This window comes from Aulostomus chinensis, chromosome 9, assembly GCF_037954235.1.
Source record: "Aulostomus chinensis isolate RoL2024-O1b breed Wild chromosome 9, RoL_Achi_v1.0, whole genome shotgun sequence".
NCBI classification, from domain to species: domain Eukaryota; kingdom Metazoa; phylum Chordata; class Actinopteri; order Syngnathiformes; family Aulostomidae; genus Aulostomus; species Aulostomus chinensis.
Window position 1 is genome coordinate 6268096 of NC_141328.1, and position 16582 is coordinate 6284677.

The 16582-nt window shown below is 42.9% G+C and overlaps 2 protein-coding genes across 6 annotated transcripts in view; both read left to right on the forward strand.

Moving 5' to 3' along the window:
* The window catches only part of magixb (MAGI family member, X-linked b), a 40876-nt gene extending 37352 nt beyond the window's left edge, over positions 1-3524 (forward strand). The window contains exon 17 of one of the 3 annotated variants that reach the window (XM_086213376.1): positions 3-3524. In XM_086213376.1, coding sequence (XP_086069502.1) covers positions 3-1180 — 1178 coding nt within the window. In that variant the 3' untranslated portion in view covers positions 1181-3524. The remainder of the gene's footprint in view (positions 1-2) is intronic. The other 2 variants (XM_086213378.1, XM_086213379.1) reach the window with 2 other exon arrangements.
* Positions 3525-5131: 1607 nt separating this feature from the next.
* The window catches only part of iqsec2b (IQ motif and Sec7 domain ArfGEF 2b), a 32033-nt gene continuing 20582 nt past the window's right edge, over positions 5132-16582 (forward strand). For all 3 annotated transcript variants that reach the window (XM_086213382.1, XM_086213380.1, XM_086213381.1), the window contains exon 1: positions 5132-6865. In XM_086213382.1, coding sequence (XP_086069508.1) covers positions 6405-6865 — 461 coding nt within the window. In that variant the 5' untranslated portion in view covers positions 5132-6404. The remainder of the gene's footprint in view (positions 6866-16582) is intronic.

The window sequence follows — 16582 nt, forward strand, 5'->3', positions numbered from 1 at the left end:
AGGCCGTGAGCACAGAATCACCTCCCCCTCCCTCCTGCGTCACCCCAAGGAGCAGGGTCTGGCTGCAGTAGACTCCGCCAGGCAGAGGGGGCACAGCTCTAAGCAGAAGAAGAGAAGCAAGTCTTCAGATGGACGAGTGAAAGGAAAAGGGACGGAGAGGAGAAGGAAAAGACGGGGGTCCGGGGGAGGAGGACGCTCTGAGTTACATAGTCCTTTCTCTGAGCCTGGGGAAGAGGAAGGGGGGCGGCGAGAGAGGTCCCGGGAAGCGAGGGAAAGGAGGAGAAAAAGACGATCTCGAAGTTTACCCAAAGATGCCCTCCGGAGTTATGACGGTAGTGATGTGGAAAGAGGAAGGGGAAGGAGGAGGGAGAGGGAGAGGGAGAGGGAGAGGGAGAGGAGAAGAAGTGAAGAGAGGAAAGACAGGAGTGAGGAGAGGGTGAGAAGCAGAAGTGAAGAGAGGAAAGACAGGAGTGAAGAGAGAAGGAAAAACAGAAGTGAAGAGAGGAAAGATGGCAGTGAGGAAAGGGTGAGGAGTGCAGATGGTGAGAAAAAAGAAGAGGTGGCAGTCATTGATGAAAAGGTGGAAGACAGAGTGGAGGAGAAGAAAGTTGATTTAGAGAGACGAAGCACTGATGAGGATATTATCTTACCCATTCCAAGTCCTGACAAAAGGCTTCCCAAACCCAAGCAAAACAGGGAGGAGGAGCACAATGAGAACTGGGACATGTCAGCGGAGTACAGGGAGCTGAGGCAGCAGGAGGGTGATGGGGTGAGGCAGCAAGAGAGGTCATGGAATGATGACAACAGTCAAAATTGGGGGATGGAGTTGAATGCGGATCGGGATGGTGATGATGCACTTAGCGGGCCTTTACCAAGTAATGCAGTGATGGAGCCAGTGTCAGAGAGAAAGCCCTTCTCCTTCCTCACCTCCACGCTCTCTATAGAGCAGCTGGGGGACGATGAGTCAGAGTCTGGAGGCAGCCAATCTGACGGTAGCGTGTCTGCTGCCAGTATCTCAGGCCTCTCGCTGGCCGCCGCAGAAGCAGACGGGCACAGGGTGTCTGTGCTGCCAGGCCCTTGGCTCAGACCCAGCCATCAGAGGGTGGCTCAGGTCGTACAGGAGAAAAGACGCAACGGGAGGCGGAACAGGCTGGGAGGAGGAAAAAGCGTTGTTTCTTGACTTAAACAGGAAGTAGAACTGAAGGATTCTGTTTCAGATTCATACCGTCAGAGAGCTGGACTTGTTGTTTGCAGCTACCCCCACTAACACCCCTTTTTTTCTTCCTCCTTTGTCGTATGAAGTCAAATTCTTTGTGCCTTTTTACAGCTGACTTCTGGCTGTTGTTGATGTTACAACTTGTAAAACAAAAAAGAAAAAAAAAAGACAAACCTTTTTCATTCAGCTCATTTTGTTCCAAGGCATTTCAGACACTCGCTGCCCCCCCCCCCCCCCCCCGCTTCTCCCTGGTTACTTTAAAGTGTCTCTGAAGTACCACCTACTGTACAAAGACTGCATTTATTTTTTACCTCATGAAGATACTGAGCAATAATAATGCAACTGGCCAAGACTACTGAGGGAAACAGTGTAACACATTTGTACGATATCCTCTTTGTTTATCATTACATGTTGGCGTATAACTGAATATTTGATTGTGACAAACCTTAAAGGGATATTTCACACAAAAAGGGATGTTTGTTGATCAATCACTGACCGTTGGATGCCTTGAATTCATTACGAACCCCCCCCCCCCCCCCCCGTGATGAATGAAAGAAGAACACAGTTCTTTTACTCAAGTAAGAGTAGGTATGCCTACATATACTAATGCTGTAGTAGAGAGCTATTTTATCTTGAGTTGACTTATTATCACAAGTAAAACAAGTACTTGTCACTGTTCAGTCATTGATTCACTGACATTTTGAAGGTCATGTTAGTGTCAGGCTTCAAATTTGAAAGTACATAAATCAGATTTTGCCTTCCAATACTTTGAGTGTCTTGCTCTTACCAAGGTACAACCGGCCTGTTCAGGTAGTTTTAACCTCAACTCAAAGTGTTGGTGAAGCTGGATTAATAAACCTGGATTATGTTACACGATGCATTTGAGAGTTTGTAAACAGATTAGTATAATTTTGTTGTTTTTAATCTTCGGTCTTGGTTAGGTTCCAGTTTGTGGTTAGGATTCTGAATTCATGAGGAAATCAAGGGCACGTCTGATTGTGTGTGATGAATAAACAAATGATAACTTTTGGGTGAACTATCTCTTTAATACAATCCCTTTTTGACAGCAAGTGTGAAATATATATTGTGTAAATATATATATAGTCTGTAAATATTTGTAGAGAATATATGTGTGTATATATAAATATATATATATATATATTACTGCATATCTGTATTACATACAACAGCTACCCATTCATATTATTTATTATTGTGTGATGAGAAATAGCTTTTGTGAAAATGTAAACACAAGTTAGAACTATATTGCCCTATTCATCAAAGAATGTTTTGTAATATGCTGCTTGAGTGGGAATTAGGACGCTCTACTTTGTACAACACAAGTCAGCAAAAGATGCCAAAAGTATGCATCTGGTGTGCATTTTTCCAGTACTGTTAATGTTGTGTATTTGGGGTCAGAACAAAACCACTGTCTAGTTTCTAGAGAGTGCTGTGCCCAGCGTGCCACGTACAGTTGCCTTGGTAACATAAACCTCTTTATCCTGATTTTTCTTACTGTGAAACTTTTGCTCCGGGGTCTCATATATGAGAGGTTAAGGGAGCCTTTCTTTTTTTTTTTTCCTTTAGTAATTTCACTCATTTTGACAAATGCCCTCACTTTGAAAATCCATGAAACAACATTCATACGCCTCGTCAGAACCTGAGCTCACTGTTGTGTCTGAGATGGTAGAATGGCAACTCTTTTTATTTTATTCTCTTTTTAAAATTAATTAAAAAAAAATTCAGTTAAGGGGAAAAACAGGAAATAGATACTGTGAGATGTTATTTTTCTATAAAATGATCTTTTTTGAAATACTCAGGTTTTCGCTCGAGATAAGCCATCAGGAGGAAAATACAGAATGACTTCACATTATTTTCGTAACGGAGTGGATTCGTATTATTTAAATGTGGAGGGAGGCGATTATGTGTTATTTGCGACAGCATTACAGGAGACGCAGACTGTTATTTAATACCAGAATTCTCTAAAGGTCAGTGCTCTAAATCCGTCATTAGTTCCTATCATGAACAAACCCTACAAATGAAATGCTCAGAGTTCCCTGCACATGTTTGTTAAGCTGCAAAACAGCAGCAAAGCGACAAATTCCCCATCAGTGTCCATACAGTGTGGCTCGGTAGCTTATATGTAGACTTATTTTATAGTATTTTTTTTTTTTTTTTTAGACTTTCATTTCCCAATGTCTGAAGTGTAAACACATTCTAATAAAACTGCAAGTAAACTGCTGTACCAATTTCCTCGGTGGTCATGGGTGTCTTTCTTTTATTGCTTTCTGAAGAACAGCAGAAGAGGAGAAAAAAAAATCCTGAACAGCAGATGGCAGCAAAATTATAGGTTGCATCTAGGAACGTGCGTGTGTGCGTGCATGAGAGAGATTAGAGGGCCTTTGAAGGAAACAGTCGGGATTCTGTATGTGTCTGAGAAGAAATCAGGACTGTAAAAACCACACTGAAGGAGATCCATCACACTCTCATCATATTCCCCGTGAGCAATTCACAAAAACATATTTTCCATGAGAGGAAAATATTGTGCAGCAGAAGCGCATCATGTGTGACACAGAGAGAGAGAGAGAGAGAGAGAGAGAGAGAGAGAGAGAGAGAGAGAGAGAGGGAGAGAGAGAGGATGAATTTATGGTGTCTCAGTTCAGATATGAGCACTTAAGTACCGCCACTAAAAATAACATCGCTCTGAGGCCTGTCTTTCTCTTGTGTCGTCCTAAACCGCATCCTTCTGTTCAAGCCATCTTAACAAATATTACAGCAGTAAAAGCAGCTGAAGGATGAGACGGACTTAAGGACTCGAACATTTAATGCCAGGTTACAGCGAAATGTTCCGCCGGTGAGGAAATGACACTTGTTCTCTGATCTAAAGGTATTGCAGCACCAGTGTGTTATTTTCTGCCGTTCACAGGCGCTCAACAGGGTTCCTGAAGTGTGTAAAGCTGCACACACAGATGAAATACACCAGGTCGAGATTGCACCTTCAAAATAAAAGTATAACCGAAAGTATAACTTGTGACTGGGCTCTGTGATTTGAGTGTGAAGTATTTTCGCATGTGTTGCTCATGTGCATCATCATCCTCATCGTGTGTGAGAATTTGCTACACATTTTCTGAACAGCTCTCTTAATGGAGATGTTCTCTGAATTCACTTTGTTTTTTTATACTCACAAGCGTCTGCAGTTTGTTTCTATGGAGCCCTGCTGTGGTCTTTCAGAGAAATACACGCACGCACACACGCACACACGCACACACACACACACACACACACACACACACACACACACACACACACTTATGTATAGACATTGTGGAAATTTTGAGCTCACAAAATATACTTTGTTCACACAGTTTAGTTATTTTCAGGTTACTAGAATTAACTTGTTCCCTCAATTTAGTTCATTATCACGAAATATAACTTGTATTAATATGGTGATGCTGTATTTTTGAAAAAAAATAAGGGAAGTTGTAGAATGTGCTAAGGACCTCCCATCATTTCCTTAATAAACTCGAAATTTATATAGACAAAATACATTAAATGGAGTGAACAAGTAATGTCTTGTGGCCTAAAAATAACTAGAAAGAGAAAGTTATATCTAATTCTCACTTTTCTGTGCTCATAAATATCCTCTATCGCCTTCTTTGTCTCTCTCTCTCTGTATACATGTATATATGTGTATGTATGTATGTATGTATATATATATATAGAGAGAGAGACATATATTTTTGTGCGTGTGAACATATATAGATATAATTCTCACCTATAATTGCATGAATATTTTCATTCAAATACGTTTCTCTGCTCAGCAGCCGTTCTTTTATTTTGAAAGTCCCAACCAGAAGTCATATATCATTACGTCAAACTTGACAGTAATGCGCGCCAAAGGGGGGTGGGGGGGTGGGGGGGGAGCCGCACGCATCTCTGCAGTTGAGACGCACACGAACAGAAAGCTGTCGGTGTTTCTGCGCCACTCCTGATGGATTACCGAGCTGACTCAACTGAAACTGCTCTCAGATAAGTAGGAAAAGACGCACTGTGTTCGCGTAGATCTTTTTCAGATCAGCGTCGAAAGCTGCAAACAGTTTCAAGATGTGGCGCAGCCTTTTGAGACTTTCGGATAGTCAAGAAGAAAAACAAAACATTCACGGTGCTTAATTTGTGTCAAGTTTATTAAAATCAGTCTCCGTGAATGCGTGATTTGGAAGTAAACTCCGTATTATTGTTGGATGAAAAATCCCCTACACACACACTTTGGAAATAATCAGACATCAGAGGATGTAGTTTTGTCGGAGCTGAAGGGAGGAACTGGACCTGAAGAATGAACTTCATCAGCCGCCTCGGTCTACTTTCTGTGCTCTGAAGACACATCGAGCCATGGGTTGAAGCGACATGACCGACTGCGGGGATACTCAGCGTGGGAGGGAGAAGAATTTTCCCAGTTATGTAATGATTGACAGCACCTGATCATTAGTCGTAGATCATAACTATAATCACCCATATCACCCCCACCCCCCACCCCCTCACCCTTCCCCCTGTATATCAATGAGGCTGAAGACTTGAGGATGGTTTTATGATAAACTAAAAGCAGATAGAAAGCGCTGTAGCTTGATGAGCGGGATATGTCATGGATCTGTGGATGCATACATATTCTTCTTTTTATGCATGTGTTGTACTTCGAAAGCAAGTTGAAACAGCCTCCTTTAGACACTTATTACCTCACTCACTTCATCCGCCAGCAGATATTTGCTCCAGGGATCATCATGATGAGCCAAACTCTTGCACCCCTCAACCCTGACTTGACCTGGCCTTTGAAAATGGCCGTGACTTCAGGAAATGAGGCAGTAATCACTTTCTTTGGCTGCTTTTTGAGCGCTGATTTTTTTTCTCTGCATTGCAACAATCCGAATGGCTTCTAAGATGCTATAATGCTCATGCTTGCCCTCGCATTAGGGGATATGTAGTCCGCTTGACATTCTCAACTTCTTAATATTCGTAACTTCTAGTTTCTGAGCATATTAAGCCAAAACTTAATCTTCACCAGCGTTCAGTGGTCTCTCCCTCCCCCCCACTCATCAGGGCTGGTGGGGGGGGTGGATCTCGGCCCCACGGGGTCGAAACCGCGGTGGTGGTGGCCGGCGGTGGTGGTTGCACCCCTAAAGGCAGGGCTCCCACCATGGAGACCAGCCCAGAAAGCCCCAACCGGGCAGTGGAGTACCTCCTGGAGCTCAACAACATCATTGAGAGCCAGGCCAAGCTCCTAGAGACCCAACGCCGGCGCATTGAGGAGCTGGAGGGTCAGCTGGACCGGGTAAGCCAGGAGAACCAGGACCTGAGGCAGGAACGCAGCCCTCGGACCCCTGGCTCGGACACCCCTGAGCAGAACCACAACCACAACCAGCCTCTGTCCCTGCCAATCGGTGGTGGTGGAGGTGGTGGGGGCGGCAGCGGGAATGGTAGCACTTCCACAGCTCAGGCCACAGCTGGACCAACCACAACTCCAGGGCCCAGCAGGGAGAGGAGGACCCACACCAGGTTGACCCGAGGTCTCTCCTGCGGCTCCTCTACAACCGAGCGAGACCGGCTTGAACGCACCGACAGCACAGACACCAACACCAGTTCCACCATTCGCAGAAAGTAAGTTCTCTCCCAGCGCAGTTGTTTGATGTCATATTCCAGGGATGTAGTCCATGTTCCTGCTTAATCAGGTTTAACACTCTAAATTGTTGTCATGACCACAGACTTTATATCTAATTTGAGACAGAACATTCTTATACTAAGCCCACACGATGACAAGCTGTAGGAGCTGTAGCCTTTCTTGCCATCAAACGATAATCCTCACAGTAAACCTCAGAAGAGATCCTTTAATACACCGCCATAAAGAGGTGGAAAGTACTGGAGGATTATGGGTAGTGTAATAAGTATGCATTTCTTCAAAATGTATGTGAATTTTGCTTGCAGAGTTTTACATGTAACATGAGAGTTGTGTGGGAGTTGAAGAAAACTAGTTTTTTGGTCACTTGGTGAACCAGTCTTAGAAATATGGCTGCTGTTAGCTGAGGGTGTGTTTTCTCTCTTTCCCTTGAACTGGATGCTCTTCAGTCCATAAAAGAATTCTGCTTTTTTTTTTTTTTGTTCTTTCTCAAACTCAAGGCTGACCTGACGTTAGAGTGCTGCAAGAACAGCTTTGGCAAACAGCAAGTGCATCTGTCCTCGTTTTTACTTAACCACGCACACAAACACGCGCGCACACACGCACGTGCACACACACACACACACACACACACACACACACACACATATACAGGGATGGAGTTGGCTTTTGTTCTGGAAGCATTAAGCTTTGTGAGTAGGCAGCAATTCATGTGAAAAAGTACACCGTGAAATATATTGTTGCAGTCTTAGCCGCACAAGCCGTTGGCCCTCCTGCACATAAAAAAACAAAAAAAAACCAACGCATAATCATCTTTGCAATCATTGCTGGATTTTTGCTCACCGTCGTCACTCAGTGTCTGTTTTCATATGGTCCCAATCCTCTTATGAGTGATTGATTCAGGCTTGACCGAATCCCTCATCGATTGAAGTTCCTGGGGGGTGACTTAGTCATTAGGCAGGAGCACATATTAGTTATTTATGTGGGTGTTAAAAACAGTGATGAATTGCAAATGTAGATCTTGCTGATGTTCCCTTGTTAATTGCCTGTAGCTGATTTTAGTTGGAGGCACAGGCAAGCGAATCATATGAAGTGTCACATTTAATAAAGTGTCCCTCGCACAGTGGAGCCATATTGTCCCTGTCTGGCTGTGACTCACCCTAACCCGAAACTGGCCTATTAGCGGAGGTCAGCGGCAAAACCTTTTTCTCTCATAAAGAATAATAAAAGAACATGAATTTCTTCATCATCAATGCCCATGATGCTCTAAATATGGCTCAAATTAGAGGGAGAGATGGAAGAAAGACAAGGGAGAGAAAAAAGGAAAAAGGGGGAGGAAAGTGACGGAATGACCTTACTCGGTGAGCGTCAGTCTAAAAGAGAAAAGGTGGAACACACACACTGACTCGCCATCTGTCAACAGGGCGTGCAGAGACGAGGGGAGCGGGCCAGAAAAGGCAAAGCTAAGAGAGCTGCCTTTGTTTTTGTCTAATTAGCGGTGGTCCTCCAGCAGGAGTCCTCATGTCTGCCCTTTGCTCTCTCTGCCTCACTTGCACCACAATTTTAATCCCAGACAAGGAAACTGAAGATGCTGTCCCCATTTTTTGGCCATGCCTGCAGCAGCTGCATCAAAACAAAGTCGCTCATCTCCTCTCCCATCTCCCAGTGGCACGCTGTAAACAGCTGTCCCAAATGCGACCCTGTTTCATTCTCCTCCTCCTGTTAATGGTAGTGTGAACAATGTGACGCCTTGAGGTGAAATGATATTTGACGTCAAGTCCTTTCTCCACGAAGCAGCAGGGTTGAGGCCACAGCTCGGGGACTTTCTTTTTTTTGTTTTTTGTTTTTTAATATTATTTCAGGAGAGGTCACGCAATTGTATTTTTTGTGAGCTGTATGTTTATGTGTGTGTGTGTGTGTGTGTATGTCTTTATATAATGCACTGTATGTTGTGGTGTGTGCCCAAAATGTGTGAAAGAGGGAAGAGGGCTCGTAGAGTGCATGAGAGATTAATTAGTGTGACCAGAGTATAATTACCACTGGCTCAGGGGTGATAATTACTGCTGTGCATATGTGTGTGTTTGGCATGTCTTCTTGTGCAGGTGTGTTCGTGCACTGTGGGATCTCACCTGGGACATCCATTATTAGACAGCTAATATGACCCTATACTCTTCCTTACCAACTATCATCTCATGATGACGTGACAGTTCTCGCTGCATGGATGTGACATCGTGTCTTTATGAGCGACATACGTGCACCTGTGCCAGCAGGACGAGCGTCAGGGTCTGCTGGAGGTCCTAGGGACACCACAGTGGTGTTTCTCTATACAGAGCAGACTTATGATACAACTAGAAAGCACTCACCTCGAATATAATCTCAACATAGTATTTTGGCTATTGGCCTGGCAGATTATTAGATCTGATAAGCATTTTCACAGTTAATCGGAATCAGTATTTGTTTTAATTGGACTGCCGAGCAATGCCCCGCCCACAGCACCATCTGACTGGTCAGAAATCATGGGAAGCTTACCCGTTTAGTGTCCTCGCTTCCTCAAGAGACCGTGTCCAAGTATTCTTAAGCAAGATCCAGAGCCTATGATTGCTCCTGAGGAGTAGGTTGAGTGTGTGAGTGAATGGGTCAATGATTGTAAAGCGCTATGAGTGCCATTAAGATGGAAAAGCTACATAAATGGGGTCCATTTATTATTTTTAAAAGAAATGGGAGATATTTTGTTTAGTTATTTATCATACTTTTGAGCTCCTTGTGCTTTTTTTAAGATCATTTTCTTATAGTTCTCTCAAAATTTTACATGCACTTATAAACATTTCAACAAAGTTTTTTGGGAGTTTGTTTTATTTTGAATTTTGATATCAAGATTAGTATTTTTACTGCAAATGAATGAGTCCCAAATATTGGTTATCGGTCTACTGAAAACATTTCAGTCGACATTGATGTGGTGTCTGCACAATACTGTTTACTGTATCCATCCATTCGTCTTCTATCCCAGCTGACATTGGGCGAGAGGCGGGGTTCACCCTTGATGGGTCCCCAGTCTTGCCATCAGGAGCAACTAGGGCTTTGGTATCTTGCTCAAGGATACTTCAACATGGTCACCAGGGGAAGTGAGGATCGAACCAGCAACCCTTCGGTAGCTAGACAGCCACTCAACATATAATTGTAGCAAAACCAATTTTTTTTGCAACAAAGCAAAAGCATGTAGAAAATGGTTTATTATTGAATCTACTCCATGCAGATATTCCATTACATTTACTGAAATAAACCAGAAATGAACATGGGAGTAAAATAATACTTTGATCCAGGTCATATGCTGATTAACATTCAACAACAATATGTAATTCCCACATGAGGCAAATACTAATACTAGGGTGGTTTCAGACCAAATGCAGCCCTGCAGCGATGTTGGCGTGTCACCACGTCACCTGTTTGTGTGACATATGTCGGGAATCGTACCCTCACTGAACTAAAACTTGGGTCCAGAACATGGCTTCTGACTTGGCTCTCAATGCAAAGCAATGTGATTGCACTCCACCGTGGACTGGCGCCTTAGCCGCGACAACTCTCTCTTACATGTTCTCTGTTGTTTGGGAAATAGAAGAATGCCACAATGATACATGGTAAACCGCGCTTCTTCTTGTGGGTGTCTTTGGGTCTGATCTTCAGCTTACATAATTGGTTGCATAATTGATTGCTTACATCAGGATGCATTTCGCCAAAAATTAACACGCTGCAGCGGCTTATTTGGTTTGAATTCAGCCTTAGAGAAATATGGTCATAATAGCTATATCCTGGCAGTGGCCTAAAACAGTAGATCCAGGATCTACTTGATCCAGATCTATTCACCAAATGTAATTAAAATCTTTTTTCCTGGTAACTAATAAACAAGAGCACTAGGAGAATGCAGCGGCTTCTGCCAAGGCAAAATGATGCCATCAGACCTACATCCGGTTGAGCTGAAGTTCTATCATCCTACGATTTTTAGTTAAAATCCATCCAAAACTTTTTGCAGTTATCCTTCTAACCAACAGACAAACATTGCCAGTGATCACATGACCTCCTTGGTGGAATGATCAACAAAAAAAAGGCTTTTGTATCTTGTCTCTTAGCACCGTGAGAGTGTTTAGAAGCTAGATTGAGCCCCTGTGGAGGTGCTTATGTTTCCGCTGGTCTTGACTCCATCAACCCTCCACCTAGATCCCTCTCCCCGCCGAGCATCATGGGTATGTGCTCTCTGATACTGACATTTACTCAGGGAATATGGAGAACAGTAATGGCCTTTTGTTTCACAAGGATCTTAATTTGCTAATTTTGTGTAGCTCTACTCCACATAACCCCATCCCCTTTACGATCCCCACTCCACCCCCTTCTCTCTCTCTTCCTCTCTCCCTCTCTCACATACCCACGTACTCACTCTCTCCCCCTCGCTGTTTCGGTTTCCCACTGCTGCAGATATGACTCAGAGAAGCTGCAGAAATCACTTTTGTGTTATTCTCTTCCCCTTTTGACTCACGTTCTTTTTCCTGCTGTTAACTGAAGTGCAGTCATTGGTACTGATTACAGATTATATTGGTGCTGATACCTGGATATGTGTATATATATATATATATATATATATATATATATATATATATATATATATATATATATATATATATATATATATATATATATATATATATGAAGATAAAAGTGAACTGGCCCCAGGCAAATGTGTGGGTAAGCTTCGCTAAGCCTGTGCTGACCTGCTCCCAACAGTCCGTGTGATGTGATGCAAACTATTCTCTCAGGACATGACTTTCTAGAAGAAATACAGTGAAGCAGCAGTATCAGTCCCCACTAGAACGCCTTCTCCTTCGTATTATTCACTCTTACAGGATATGAAGTGATCTAACTGGATTTAAAATGTTGTTAATGATTACAAGGCAGCAGTTTAGCTTGACGTGAATTTAAATGATGGATGTGCGTGTGTGTGGGAGGCAAGTGAATGTGGGTAGTGTTTTTGCCTTCGACTTGCCATTTCTGAATGCGATGACTGTTCATGGCTTTCTAGATGTTTGCAACACAAATCTTTATTGATATTCACATTCATGTGAACACAGATGGATTTAAAGGCTTTACAGTTTCATTTGATAGGTGATTAAGGTGTCGCGTGTAATTCTTTTTCAATCATCTCCTCTCATAGCCGAGTCCTGGAGGGGCCGTAAAGCGAGAGGGAAGAATTTAGAGGCAACAAGATATAAGTTTTCCCCACAAGCTGATTAATTTGTGGCCACTAAATAAAAAGATATACCCAGGTATGCACAGTTACAGGATCCAAAACAGGTCATTTGTTCTCACATTAGTCATTTTTGGGGAATAATTTGCTCCAACAATTTGATTAATTTTTGACCATAGCAAGATATAGGATACAAATTATGTTTATTTTTTCCCCTCAAATTGGCTATATTTTGTGAACAGGTTATAGGTTGAGGTCACGAAATGTAACCTGACCCCACAATTTGATTATTTTGTGGCCACTAGATCTAACTTGTTCTGACAATTTGATTAATTCATGGACAAGAGACAAGACGATGTACACAAGATACAGAACGCAATTCATAATTTGTTTTTTTTATACATTGGTTAAATTTTGTGAACGAGTTAAATTTCATGGCCACAAATTAATTCCAGCATGGAAACCAGTTACTTCTTTAGGACTCAAACACAAAACTGTATTTGTATCTGTATCTGTATGGCCACTCTGGTGCTCTGTACATCTCAGCACAGAGACAAAAAGACTAAAATTAGTCCTGTGTGCATGCTGACATATGACCTTACCTCTTGTTATTTTATTTCTTTTTTTTTTTTTAATCTGTGTATACCCTCAAGCCTGACATTGTCGAAATAGTGAGGAGATAAATACATAACTGTGATGTAAAGTTTTCAAAGGAAGCAAAATGTCCTTGGACCACTCGCGCTGTTGCTGTGGAAACTGTAAAGCTGTCCTTAAGGCATCGACACGATTATATTTCAGTCCAGCTTTACTTCTGTTTCTCATAGCAGCTGTGTATGGATAACAGTTGTGTCCCTACACCAGCCATGATAAATTAGAGGATAGATTAGCACTCTCGCTCTGTTATTAGAAAGGAGGGCCATGCTGAGGCCTGCTGCTCATTCATCAGCGTGTTACTCACAAGTCATCACGACCCTGCTCATAGCGTCGTATGTGAAGTTTGACACGTTGACTCACGTAAATGCTCCACCTCTCCATGCTGGGTCTATATATTCATCATTTCTCCTGTTCAAATGCAGATGTTACTTTTGAGGCGGGATGTTTGTCAAACAGTCATGCGCACGTTCCATGGAGCAGAATAGAGAGACTGGTTACCGTGGGAACACTGTGAGCTCTTCTGTGAAGAACTCTGTGGGCGAGAGAGACACAGAATAGAGAGATGGAGAGAAGTGAAGAGAAGAGAGGGTAGGAGTGGGAGCAGGAGAAGGGTGAAAGACAGAAACAGGATTGAATGACAGCTTGAGGAGACATATTGAAGACAGTCAAGAGCTGCGACATTTGTTTGTCACGGGTTGACTTTCATTGAAAAGTTGGGATGTGGCATTCCTGCCTGGCAATTATAGACAAGCAGTGATGCAGATGAACCCTTTGGTGATGTGCAGGGGTGTCATTTTCTTAAATTACTCCTCCAGTGTCTCCTACATTCAACTGAAGTGAAGTCAAATTATTCTTCATTGGGTGCATCATGATAATTTATGCTCAGATGCACACACAAGCACACACCTATACTTCCAGCACACATGTGCGCAAACTCACAGAGCACAGCAGGCGCCTGGTGTGCGTAGTTGAATCGTAACTGTAACTCTGCCCCTCCTTGTCAGTGCTTTCGCCTGGCACTCAACGCCAAACGCCCACACAGGCAGTCCACACTGTTGCCAAGCAGCAGGAGACTCAAGCTCTTACTGGAAAGTGGGAGGGGAGTTTGGTTTGTGGAAAAGACTGGTTGGAGGGGAGGGGTGGTGTGTATAAAAACACTCTTAACTTTAGGCTACAATGCAGCGTGTGCGGTTATTAAACGTGTCTCTGAATGTCGACAGGAGTCATGTGGGTCACACACTGGAGGTGTGATGACGCAGTGTGCTCCCACTCTCTTATTTCATAGACAATGAAGAAAAAAACACTGAAAGCATAATTTGAAGTGGCTCGTACTGAAGCTGGATTGGACGGAGATATTAACCCCCCTGTGAAAAAAGCACCACGTGTGGATGTAAATGGAAGTGCTCTCTGGCTGTCAGGCCTCTGAGTGGGCTGCTATACAAAATAAGCGTTCAAGAAGAAGAAACCTGCCACAACAGCGCAGGTGATGTCTTCCTGTGATCCTCACGTGTCAGCCTTGTTCCCACTCTCCTTGCTGGTCTATACATAGACTCACCTACACACCAACACCCCCATGCCAAAGCACAGGTTCGAGGAAACACTGATTCCAGCTCTCTGCATGCTGCTTCCCTTTCCTCCTCCCCTCTCCATCATTCTTCCCTCCATTCCTCCTCTCTTGATTATATTCACCCTTGCCCTCCTCCGTATTCAACCTCTCCCACTCTCATGAAGCTCTCTCTCTCTCCTCCCACTCTTCTTGCTGCCTCCAGCCTCTGTCAACTCGCTGCTTTAAATACACGCCACCTCACGCATTTCTCACAGCGTTCTTCTAGCAGCCTCGACTTCCTGCGTCCTCTCTGCGAATCATCTGTTGACCCGGGATGTGTTCATTCATTTGCACGTGCTAATGGCAGAAATGTGTATGAACAATATGTGTGGGTAATATGTGTGTTTTGTTTTGTTTGTATGGAGGAGTAGGAGAAGACAGGGTAATTTGGGGGATTATGCGTGTCTGTTTTGATGGCGCTGAGGGACTCAGGCGTAACTGCTCATGAGGCAGGAATCCGATCCTAGAAGAGCCGGTGCCACACTGGGGAAACTCTACCAGGATGCATTTATTATCACTGGTAAAATACAAATTTTGGCACTTCAAGACAACTGTGTGAACAAGCATAGCTCAGGCTTATGTAACAGCACCTCTCCTCATATCCAAATCCAAAACAGAACAGGTCACCAGGGTCATTTGCTCAGAACATTTTCTTTTACTGTGTTACAGAGATGTAATAAAAGGGAATTAATAAGACACGGGTCGTTCCAGTCTGGTTAGGCAATACAGAAGCCTGAAACGTGGCGCTAAATTGTAACCTCAGTAATCTTTATAAATAGGAACGAACAAGGGGCCCGCATTGCTAAAATAGCTACTGACAGTATATGCTCATTTAATTGGAACTTTTTATCATCTGCTCTAAGCAAAGAGCACTACGCCTACATGATTATAACCTTAAATACTCTCATTTTTACCACACTGGTGAAAGACCCTTAAACTTTCTAACAGCTTTGTTCAACGTGTCAGACTTCTGTGTCTTCTGCACCAGGATTGATGAGGCAGAATCAGTTTGAAATCCTGTCAAATGGAATCACAATTACTGCAATTAGCAGGATGAATTATATACTATACTCCCAAGTCACCAGCAGGAAGGTTCAGATCATTAAATAGGTTGAATATTTTCTGGGGCACACTTGTATTTCTCTTTTGGGATCATTTTCAGCCCGTTGGTTGCTAGCGTTCATGATGACAGCCGTTGACTGCATTTAGAGGTGACTGCTACTCTGCAACGCCCATGTTCATCATTTTGAAGTTGCGTAAAATGTAGTGCAATATTCTGACACAGTGTTTTATTGTTATAGCTGTGGCTATTGACAAAAAGACTTTTTTGTTAAACTAAAATACTCAACACACCATACACACACACTGATATACCAATTCAACTGAGAAGTACTCTGGAAGTTAACAATTTCAAGGCAAGATTCATGTTTCAAACCGACCATTGTGTGTCGTCATAAAGCCACTCTCCTCACCCTGGTTAAATGAAGAAAGGAAACAAACTTTAGCGCGTCTGAATGGTCCTTTTAGTCAAATGAAATGACCTGAAACTATCTCTGTGGCAGCCATGATAAAAGCTGCTTCAGTGTGCTAATCTTTGAGCGCTGAAGCAGCTTTCCCTCGTGGGTAGCATCTAAATGCCAAGAAGAGGTGCTTCAATACTTCCTTTCTTATTTCGTCTAGCATAGGATACACTGGTCCAGCCTTTGGAGCAATATTTTAGATAATTTCAGAACATTTCTTTTGTAATTTCCTCTTCAATGCAGTAAATGGAATACAATTCAGAATATTGGACGTGGAGAAGAACTCACAGCATTTGTTACCCTTAGTTCCTGGCCCCTCTCTTTGGCATGATTGAAATAAGCAAAATGTAACAATTTGGCTGCTGTGCCTCACGCCTAAAAGCATTTCGCCTACTTGGGACTACTGTACTTATAATTTCGGCTGCTGGTCTTTAAAGAATACTTTCTATTTTTGTTTGCTCTGATGTCAAATAGGTTGATATTTACGTTCGTGACCTTTAAACCACAAGAATCCCTCAATGTGTGAAGAAAGGAGTTCCGCGTCAAGATTGCAGAGCTAGACATTAAAATTACAGTTCTTACAACTAAGGTTTTTGAAAGATAGTACAGTTAAGGACAATACACTAAAATTTAAATTTTTGATTGACAGATAAAAGAAAAATCATGATTGCAATCAGAGTAGACGTGT